At 48.4% G+C, this 11,411-nt stretch overlaps 1 protein-coding gene across 1 annotated transcript in view; it reads left to right on the top strand.

The window, feature by feature from the left end:
• KIF26B (kinesin family member 26B) overlaps positions 1-11,411 on the top strand; it is a 463,889-nt gene that overhangs the window by 383,269 nt on the left and 69,209 nt on the right. Inside the window, exon 6 of the mRNA XM_003798804.2 lies at positions 7,628-7,834. Coding sequence (XP_003798852.1) covers positions 7,628-7,834 — 207 coding nt within the window. The remainder of the gene's footprint in view (positions 1-7,627; positions 7,835-11,411) is intronic.

Raw genomic sequence — 11,411 nt, 5'->3', positions numbered from 1 at the left:
GGTGGTATCTTGGTGCCATTTGAAATAAGTTTCCTAATACAGTGAGCTGAGGATGGGCCTCTTCCGGCTACACCACTGTCATAGTTCATCCTTCCCGACAGACCAGCCCCTGACACGTGTCTGTCCCTGGACTCACAGCCCAGCCAGCACTGTCCCAAGTCTGCTAATTGGAGTGGGCGACCCTGCTCCCTGAGGCTGCCTGTCCATTAGCAGTGCCCCTGGGGAAGGACTTTCTTCCTTGGCTTCAGCTCCCTCCCCTCCAGCGCTGCCCTCCCTCGCTGGGCTTGCCTGGTGACAGATGCTGGTTGATGAAGAGCTCAGGGAGCCTCCTCCCCACCCCCCAGCCCCCCCAGCACTCCTTTATTCAGCACATCTCATTACCCAGCTCCATCTTCTGGTCTTCTAGTGCTTTCTCACACTTAGCTTAATTTTGCCACCACTTGTCACCTTTCCCAGCCTGGCTTTTAATAATGCAAATCTTCTCCCTTTGATGGCATCATTGCTCATTACTTGCTGTCTGGCACCGGCTGCACCTCTGAGAAGCCAGTCTCCCTCCCACCGCCCACCCCAAACTCCCAAAAGGTGGCTGGGCCTTGGCTGCCACCCCAGGTGCTCTTGGAGGGAAGAATGGTCAGGACCCAGGGCCTTGCATCTTCCTTAGGCAATTGGCTCTGAACAAGTCACTTCAATACCCAACCCTGAATCTCCTCGTGTCAAAGTAGGGAGGAGGATAATAATAACTGTAATAATATTTTCTCAGTGAAGTTGTTACAGGGAAACCAAATGAAAATAAGAAATGTCTTTGTAAACGCTAAGATTTGTAAAACTTGCAAAGAAGTATGGTAGTCGTGGCTGATAACTAATTGATTTTATCTACATAGAGCAGTCACCGCCCCTAAGCAGGCTCCCAGGTAGGCTGAGTTCACCTCGGCCTTCTTTTTTTCTTGCAGTTTTTGGCCGGGGCTGGGTCTTGAACCTGCCACCTCCGGTGGGCCTGGTGCCCCACTCCTTGAGCCACAGGCACCGCCCATACCTCGGCCTTCTAGTCTGGCTTCCCAGACTCAGCTGGGGATCATGCGGCTTAGGACAGTCTCCAGGTGAACGTAGCCCCGTGATCTTCGACTATGTCACATAGAATTATTATTGTGTTTTTATACAAAGAAATTTAATCCGATTTACTTTTGTTCCATAATGAACAACTGAACTGTGGTTAGAATCTCTCTATGGCCCATCAGGTGTGGATCTGTGATTCTGTACCCATAACCAGGATGGGGTAGAATAGTGACTTCGTAAGGTATGTTTAAAAGTTCCCTCTGAAGTGAGGGATCAAACCTTCTTGGTTGTTCCCTGGAGTTGGGGTTATTTGAAATTTCCAAGATCATTACTATCTGGAATGTGATTCCTTTGGTCTCCTAAAAAACTTCTGGAACCTTTTAGTCACATGAAACCACAACGATCTTCCTTCAGAAAAAGTCATTTTAGATCCTTTATAGAAATGTTACCAGAAAAGTATTTAAACTTTCTCCTTGTCTGAAACCTCCTATCACTTACCCAAAGCAAGCACTTTGGGGAAATAAAAAGGAGAGAGAAAAATCATCTTTATGGAGTGGTTTGTGCCAGGGGTGGGTGAGTGATAGGATCTTACGCTACGATATTTAAAGAGAAAAGGGCTCCTTAAAGAATGGCTGGAAAATTCCACCTTTAATTCTCTGTAAGGTGTTTTGAGAAGTTCACACTCCATCCGAATCTTTTCTGATATATTCGTCAGAATGTGATAGCGTAGAAGGCTCGGGAAGGGCAGGAAAGGGAACGTTCAGGAGAAGTGCAGGCCATTTAGGTTTCCTGCCTGTCTGTCCAGTCATCTTACTGGGACTGGCTGGGAGTTTTCCTGTAATGACTCACATAGCAAAGCAGGCCACACGAGCATGTCCATCACATTGCCTGCTCCAGACAGAAAACACAAAGGGATAAACCATGAGAAATACCGTATTTATCGTTCAGATGCTCAGATCAAATTTTGCACATTTGACTCAATTTTACTAAAGGGGTAAGCAGGCCATACATTCTTTAATTTAGAGGGGATCATTTTTTTCTTTGTCTAGTTTCTGTGTATGTGTATACTCATTCAAGGAGTTTTGGTTTAATTTTGAATATGATGCCTAGGAGAAGGGCTTCTGATGTCCTTGTTTGTTGTAGGAAGTCTATTTGAAGCCAGTTGATCAGAGGAAAAGGGACTTTTTGCTGCTTTCTTTGTCTTTTGAGATAGTGATACTTTATATGTGGAGGGTGCTCTGAAGTCTGTTCTTATCTCTTTGGTTCTGTGCAACTGGCCTTCCAGGGAGGCAGCACAACAGGCCCGTTTGAGGGATAAGGAAACCAAATTCTGTACCTTAGGCCTGCCAGTGGTGGTAACATCTGGGTTAGATCTCAGCTCCTGCCTCACTGGGGGGCCCACATACTCCATACCTGTAGAAAGGAACATTCAATGGGCCCTTTTGTTATCCCTCCAAGTTTGCCCTTGACAACTGACCCCAAACCATGTGGAAACTAGGCAGCCTTCCTGGTCTGTCCCAAGGATATCATGGTACTGCCTTTTACTGCTGCCCTGGGCTCTCCTCTTTTGCCCACGTGTTGGCTCTCTCTTCCCTGAGGCTGAGAGGATGATCAGCATCTCTGTGGCACACACTCACCCTGAGGACTCCCAGGGTCACCATCACTGCACTTGGCTTTGCAGGAGAGAAGCAAGGCCCTGAGCTGAGTTAGCTGCTAGTAGGCTCCACGGTATGACTGTGCCATCTGTGTCCCTTGGTGGCCCCTTGGGTTTTATGATCCCTCTGGCAATCTTACTTTTTTTCTACTTTCCCCACCATTCTTCATGCTGGGAGCGTTGACATCACCCAAAGTTCTGGAGAACAATTTCCAGACAAGTTTTAGGCACTTGAGAGGTGGAAGGCTTAAAGGTAAGCCTGACACTGCTGAGGCTGAGACAGAAAGGATGCCGAGGGATATTTCTGGTGAGGTGAGTCCACCTGTACCTTGCCAGTCTTTACTGGTCTGAGTCTTAAAAATCTGTGAACTCAGAAATCAAAGTAAAGAGCGTTAAGATAGGGAAATGTATAGGCACCAAAAGGTGTTAGTGGTTAATTTAATTCTGTGGCCTATAACCTTGTAGAGGAAAAAAAAAGGTGTTTACTGTCACCCGCACACACTTACTGAACATTTATTATGGCTGAGACTCAGGTCAGAGAATAGTCCGTTGCTTCTCTGCATCTGAGAGAGTTGTGGGTATCCAGAAAAAGAATTGGAACAAAGCTCATGCCTGAGACTAAATGACGGAGTCCTCTCCTCCTCCCGCTACCTCATCACCATCTATAGTCTTTTCTTTCTTTTTTTTTTTTTAATTAAATCATAGCTGTGCACATTAATGCAATCATGGGGTACGATGTGCTGGTTTTATATACAACTTGAAATATTTTCATCAAACTGGTTCACATAGCCTTTGCGGCATTTTCTTAGTTATTGTGTTAAGACATTTATATTCTACATTTAGTAAGTTTCACATGTACCCTTGTACGATGCACCGTAGGTGTGGTCCCACCAATCACCCTCCCTCCATCCACCTTCCCCCTCCCCTCTTTCTCCCCTTTCCCCATATTCTTGGGCTATAACTGGGTTATAGCTTTCATATGAAAGGTATGAATTAGTTTCATAGTACGACTTGTAGTCTTTTCTTGATTGCTGAGAGATCCTTTCCAATGGCCAAACTTGCCGGACACCCTCCTAAACCCCACTGTCTGACTGGGGATTAGCAGGAATATGTGTCTGCTGTGATCACGTGTAGCGGCCAGTGGGTGATGACTGGCCACCCCTCATTAGCCTCCTTGCAGGCAGGTTGGTGGTCTGTGGCCACCCCCGCCTTGCTAGAGTTCATCAGCCAGGCTCTGCCTCTCTCGGTGCGTGTCTCGTGATTCTGTTCTCCCTCTGTCCTATAATGCCGCCCAGAAGAAGGTGCTGAGATGATTAATGGGCAGGACATAAAGGCAACTGCCGCCCTAAGCAACTGCTGTCTCGCACCAGCCACTGAGTGAGGAGACAAATGGGGCAAAGTGAGGTTTGCAGCGGAGGCAACTCTGGTCCAGGAAACACCAGCCTCCTGCTGATTGAACTGGGGGGGTGTGTGTGTCTGGCCTTCCTTGCCCCCGCCTTGGGCTATTCCTTTAACTTCCTGGATCCCATTTCCCACAGGTCCACTCTTGGGAGTGAAATAGTGACCGTGCCCTTGACCTTGAGAGCCGGGGAGAAGGCTGTGCATGTTAACAATGGCCCGGCCCCTCTATCAAGCAGCAGGGTCAGGCTGGGCTGGAGGAGGAGGTGTTGCCAAGAACCTAACACGGTTGGTGACAGAAGCAAGCACTCCTGGCAAGAAGGCCGAGAGACTTTCTTCAGCAAGTGGCGTCTCCCGAGCACTTTAATTACAGCCCATTAAGCAGGAAGTAGAATGCTGACTAAGGGAACAATGACACAAAGGACACAAAGCAGAAAAACCCAGTTTCCTTCTTTTAAGGGCAAAAAAGTCTCTATTTAAATGAATTTTAAAGAAAAGAATTGAGTGTGGCATTTCCCCCAGCTCAGAGTTCCATGGGGTTTTAAGGAACTGTGTCTCTCTTTGGCCAGACCAGCAGCCAGGATCTTCAGCCTGTCTGCAGAAAATGAACCGCAGCCCGGAGCTTCATTAAGATGCAGGAGCATTCCCCGTGGACAAATGACTCTCTCGTTCGGCCCTCCCTTCCTGCTTCTCCTTGCAGACCCTTGCCTGGGTTAGCTTACATTTGATATTCAGCACCTCTAGTTACCCAGAAATTGCATGCAAAATTGGGAAATGGAAAGTCATTGGGCCATGGCTTCATCAGTTCTGCCTGGCACTGCGGCGCCCACGCCCCAGCCCTGCAGAGCTCAGAGCCTGGGCTCAGAGATGCTTGCAGGAAGCCTGGGGACCCAGACACCTACCAGAGGTTGGGATTTGAATACGTGCTTTTAGTATACCTGGTACGTAACTGGGGAAAATCTATAGAACTGAAACCAGGCTATAAAAAGTCATGGTGAACAGGAAAATTGCCAGATGGAATGTAGATAAAAGTGGTGGCTGTCTTATACACAGAGGCTGTGGGAGTCGGCAACGTTTTCCTAATAGGAGCCTTGTCAGCACTTAACAACCAGCCGTATCTATAGTGATGCCCCGTGGTAGCCTGTTTGTGATTCGTGGTACTGAGAGTCCAGGGCAAAGAGTCTTGAACCTTATCATTCACACTGTGATTGGACAATAATAGGTATCCTGATCCAGCGGGACGTAATTAAAGTGGGGAGATGGGAAGAGAAACAGGATTCCAGCCCCCCGAGTGCTCAGTCCCCCACTCAGCGCGCCACACGTCACTTCATTGAGTCTTCCCACAGCCCATAAGATAGGCATTGTTATTCCTTATATACAGGTGTGGAAACTGAGGCCCTGAGAAGTTTATGTGTGGAAGGCAGCCTTTGGTATGATGGAGAAAGTGTGGGCTTTGGAGGTGGGATCAGAGGCAGCCTTACCACCCTTAGGTTCAGTGATCTGGGCCAAGTTAGATGACATCTGATTTCTCATCGGTAAAATCTAGACACCTGTGCCTACACACTGGCTTTCTGGGAGGATCAAATGAGGTAATATAGATGATAGCACAGTCTTGGCACACAGTAAACCCTCTGAAAATGGCAGGTATCATTCTGTGATCTCACAGGGGAGAACCCAGATCTGAACTCTGAGGGGTCAGCGTCACCTCCCCCTATGACCTGGGGCCTCCAGATCCACACTTGAGTCTCATTCTTAAGTTATGAGCATGAGCTCAGCAGGGGGTGGGGTGGTGTGTCTGACAGCCCAGTGCTCTTGGAATTCTTTACATTTCAGCCTTGTTTCTGCAGATTAGTCCCCCTGCCTCAGCAGACAGAGCAGGAGGATGGCCTCACTCCATCACAGGCAACATACTGCAGGTGCCAAACAATGTGTGTACATTTTAAGAAAGGGAAAAAAAACTGCATTAAAATTGTAATACTCAACATATACTGAGCCAAAAGATGCGTACAAGGCAGAGCAAGCATCTCTTGTAATTGCTGAAGGCACACGTGACTGGGGTGTACATTTTTTGTTACCTTCTACATATTAATCTGTCAGTATTTCCGTATGTTTGAAATACTTTATTTAAAAATGTACAACCTCGGCTCGGCACTGGTAGCATAGTGGTTACAGTGCCAGCCACATACACCGAGCCTGGCGGCTTTGAACCCAGTCTGGGCCAGCTAAACAACAATGACAACTGCAACCACAAAATAGTGTTCTGGTGGGCACCTGTAGTCCCAGCTACTTGGGAGGCTGAGGCAAGAGCATTGCTTACGCCCAAGAGTTTGGGGTTGCTGTGAGCTGTGACTTTACCGCACTCTACCAAGGGCGACATAGTGAGACTCTGTCTCCAGAAACAAACAAACAAACAAAAAAATTGATGGTAGTTTCATCAGACCTGACATCTGATTATACACAGGGGGCAAGAAACAGAGGAGTTTACAAATAACCCTGAATTTGCCACATTGTATTACTAAAGTGATCTGTCTCTGTGTCTGTCTGCCCTGGTACTCTATGCATTATCCGCTTTTGCATCCCCCAGCCCTGGCCCACAGTAGGTACTCAAAAAAGTACCCATCATGAGTTGAACTGAACTAGCTAAGATCTAGTAAGCTGGACTGAACTAATTAACAAAGATTTGGTAAGAGCAAATTCTGGTTGACCAGGAGTGTGGCTTCTGCTGGATTTCTATTCACCTTAGGCCCCAGGGAGGCTGTCCATTTTCACAAGCCCTGCTGAATGGGGCGGGGCCAGGATGAGTGGGGCGGGGCTGGGGGAGCACCAGAGATGCTGGCCCTTGGTGACTCAGGAGGCTGGTTAAAGAGCACTGCCTCCTGCTTCCTTTAGAGATGCACTTTTATTCCCTGAAATGACAACTTCTCTGCACTCACTTAAGGGGATCCCAAATAACACGTTGCAAAACCAATCTTTTATCACTGTTTCCCCTTGGATCACATTTCAAATGCTGGCCATTAAAAGCAGGCCATTTCACAGGCCTTTAATGATGACACTAATAACTGTGGATTTTTGTCTCCCAGAGTCCTGATGAGCCAAGCCAAGGAGTAAATTACAGAGCTAACTTTTATGTGCACGGTTTATTGATCTGTGAGCTTCGAGGGAACTCTGCCAGCCCCTATAGCTCGACGGTCCAGGTTACCTTTTCATCTGTATAATTGGGCCACCAGGGCTCAGTTAATTTTCGATTTATATTAATAGGAAGACAAAGAACATGAGGTGCCACCTCTGTATTAAAGTAATAGACATAGCAAAACATTCTACCTGGTAATTATAAATAAATCCGTTTTCCCGTGACCCAGTGGGGATTATGTTGCTAACTCACTGTGTGCGTCACCGAAATTCATCATGAGAAGGTGCAGTGCCGCCCTGTGTGTTTATATCACCAGAATAGACAGGGGCGCTTGACTGTGAAGCATCCAGCGGTCCCTCTCCACGCTGTTTCCCTCCTTTGTTTCTTAACAGGTGAAAGTCATGCTTCGCATTTGCTCCACCCTGGCTCGCGATAGCTCAGAATCCAGTTCCTTCTTAAAGGTGGACCCTCGGAAGAAGCAGATCACCTTGTATGACCCCCTGACGTGTGGAGGTCAGAATGCTTTCCAGAAGAGAGGCAGCCAGGTTCCTCCAAAGATGTTCGCCTTTGATGCAGTTTTTCCGCAAGACGCTTCTCAGGTGGGTGTAAATCTCAGGCTCGGGCAGCGCCGATTAAAGAAGCGTTTACTCATTCACTGGACCTGTGAGCAGGCAGGTGTCTCCTGGAGAGCTCCTCCATCTGCACAAATTTTAGAAGTCGATTTGCACCTTATTGACCAGGTCAGTGCTTCTGAATTACTGGTTCATACATTGGGCAGGATCTGTGTGCCAGGACTTCCAGATATCCTTGGGAGGAAGGAAGAGCGAGGCAGTGTGTTGGTAGCACACAGGAGCAGAAAGAGAGTGGGCAGAATTGGAAGTTAGAGGGACAGCTGGTCCACTAGACTCCACCCGTCCTGGGCTCTTCTGGGTATGGGCGTGTAAGAAGGGAAAAAGCATTTTGGAGAGCTAGGGTAGAATTAGGCAGTGTCCTCGGGCCATGTGTAAGCACAGTGGGGTTGAGGGCAGGTCTGTAGTTCTAGCGAAGAACCAGAGTGCCAGGCAGGGAAGCTGAGGCTGGCGTGTGCCTGTGGCCTGGGTCAGTGGAGTGGAGGGAAGAAGAGAGGCTTGGGGTTGCATCAGTTAGGTATTGCTGCCTTACGAACCATGCTAAAACTCAGTGCCAGAAAATAAGCATTTATTGTTATCAGCTGAGCAGCTCTTCTGGTCCTAGACCAGCTCCTGTCAGTGTCTGTGGTCAGCCATGAGTTGGGTGGGTATCTCTGAAGGTCCTGGCTGGGCGCTCCCCAGCTGAAATGAAATAATGCTTTATAGGCACAGGTTTGGGAATCGCCTTGGCCGGGTCAAGTGGTCTCTTCCATATTGTCTCATCATCCAACAGGCTAGCTTGGCCTTGTTCACATGGTCATGTCTAGGACCCAAGTGTGCAGACCTCTTGGGTCTGCCAGGCTCAGCATTGACACAACATCACTTCTGCTGCATTGTATTGGCCCAGCTTAGAGAGGTGGGGGAGAGATTCCCCCTCATGATGGCAGGAGCTGCATGGAACATTGCAAGGAGCTTGCACACAGGGTGGAGTGGAGAATTGGGGCCATTTTTGTTCATCTACTATGAGTATAATTTGGAGGCTACGTGGGCAGGATAAGGTGTCAAGATTACTGGACCATAAACAGCCAGTGAATTATAGACCCTAGTTGACATCACTTTTTACTTGGATTGGCTTCTGGAGCTGTGGTGAACACAGGCCTCTAAGTGGCACCAGATAGTGCCTCTTCCTGCAGGAGACTGGAGGGGGTGTGAGCGTCAAACTGACTAATTGCAGCAATAACCCAGGTTGTACCAGTGGTCTACTCGGCCTGTGTTTTGGCATCAGACACCTGCACCTTTCTGATAAATGTGTAGTACTTCCCAAGATGTATACAAAACCATGTATAACTAATGGCCGATAGCAAAACTGGGGACAATGGTGCTAATCGTTACCATTCACATCCCGCATTAATTACCTCCACGTTGCCTGAGTGTAGGAATTGACGATGTTCTCACGAGCTCCTGTAATGCACCACGGGCACACAGCACGCAGGGTAGGCCCCATTCAGTAAGAAGTTGAGCATGTGATCTCCCATAAGAAGACAAAGAACTTTATGAATAAATTCTACAGTTTCTCTCTTTATTACATTTTTTGTATGTCGTACCACCCAATAAGCTCAGTCATTTAAACTTGCTATTGGGTCTAATAAATGGCCTATGGATAATTTAATTAACATAGTGAAAACTTTTCAGAAGCAAATCTCTGCAAGTTGTAAAAATCCCAAAGCACGCCCTAAACAAAGCATGGACTATTAATGAGTTTTAGATTTATTCTGGAAAAGGGAGCCGTTTTTATTGTTAATCTTTGCTTCTATTGCACGCTTGGTTCCGGGACTCAGTAGGCTCAGTTGTAGTTTTACTCATTTTGGAATGTTTTAGTTTTGTTAAATGTAATGAATTACATTTACATGGAAGTTTGCAATTCTTCAGAGGTTGTGACCCTTCCTAGGGTTCTGTGGGGTAGGGAAGATAGACATTACCCTTTCCATGTAACAGATGAGGAAATTGAGACTCAAAGATGAAGTCACTTGTTCAAGTCCCTGTTCTGAGCAGACACCTTTCCTGGATTCTTCCCATTAACCTCTCTGCACCCTGCTCATGTGGCTTTCACCTTTCTCCACTTGCCATTTCCCATTTCTGTGACCAGTAGCGTGGCCTCGGGTAAGTCACTTCACTTGTGTGGGCCTCCGTGCCCTCATCTGTTAAATGAGGATGTGACAGAAACGTCCCTCCTTGGGCTGTTGGGATCCGTCAGTGTGACGCACAGGAAGTACCACAGCAGAGCCAGGAACACAGCCAGTGCACGATAAATGTTTTTATCACAACATTGTCGTTGCCAGTGTCACCATCGTGCTGCCAGCCGTGGCCACCTCAGCCCCTGCAGGCTGAGCACCCTTGGGCCTCCAAAGCTCAAAACCCAGAAAGTGTGGAGAGTGGGCCTCAGCAGCCAGTGACCCCAGGCAGTTACAAAATTTGCTTTTGCTCAGTTCCTGGAAGATATCTGTTTCCTGAAGCTGAGCAATGATTAGAACAGTCCACTTTCCTTGTTGCCTTTATAAGCCATCCTTATTTACCCTAAGTGGCCTTGGCTGTTACCAGCTGCCCACTGTTTGGACAAACTCTGTAGAGTCAGGCTCATGGGGTTGGAAGTGGGGCAGGACTCACGAGTGAGCAGAGGCTTCCTGCAGACCTGGTCCTGCTCCGGGGGTCTGTGCTCAGGAAGGCTGTGTGCATCTCCAAGTCCGAGGGAAAAACAACTAGTGGCCTCTGGGAGTGACAGTCAGCTCTTAACAGACCCCAGAGGGACGCACTGCTGACTACTCTCTTCTTGGTAGAGGGCAGCCGGAGCTCTTCAAAGGGCCGCTCACCCACCCTGTGCTCTCTGCCTCCACTCCTGTATCTCCGCTGGCTCCTGGCCTCTGCAAGGTGATTCAGGGCTGGAGGTTTGGCCCACGTACAGCCCACAGTCTTCCTCATGACTCAAGAATGAAGTAGTTTATTCTACTTCTATGTTCAAAGAAGACTTAGTGCATTGGGCAGTAACTTGTCCCTGCACTGCAGAGGCACCTCTGGCCACTTTGTCAACTTTCTTCTGCCTCAGCCTGTCTCATGAGGCTTCCTTTGCTGAGGTCCAGGGTGGGGGAGCTGTGTGTAAGATCCTGTGGTTCCCCCCCAGCAGCCTTGTCCGGCTGCCCCCTTGGCCAGAGAGGAGCCCCACGCAGAGACGCTGAGCCAACCACCCTGCTGGTTCAGGTTTCAGCGGTTCATTGTGCTGCTGAAACCTGGAGCTGAGTAACTGTGTTCACTGCCCGGGCTGGGGCTTTCGGATCCCCATGGGGAGACGCGTTGCTGTGCTCACTGCAGGGCCCCAGGGTTCGCACAGCAGCTTCACCATGCAGCTGCAAGTGCCTACTCCAGCCGAGGGACAGAAGTGGAGTCCCCAGGACATAGGGAGTGACTCTGTCCTCCTGGGGCTCTGAAGAGTCCCAGGTGCTAACCAGAGCGAGAGGAATTCCCCGGCTTTCCAAGCTGGTCCGCGAAATTTATGGAGTTCCTATTATTCGCAGAG

Source organism: Otolemur garnettii, unplaced genomic scaffold (genome assembly GCF_000181295.1).
Source record: "Otolemur garnettii isolate 467f Iridium unplaced genomic scaffold, OtoGar3 scaffold00141, whole genome shotgun sequence".
NCBI lineage: Eukaryota > Metazoa > Chordata > Mammalia > Primates > Galagidae > Otolemur > Otolemur garnettii.
This window is presented reverse-complemented; position numbering and strand designations above follow the sequence as displayed.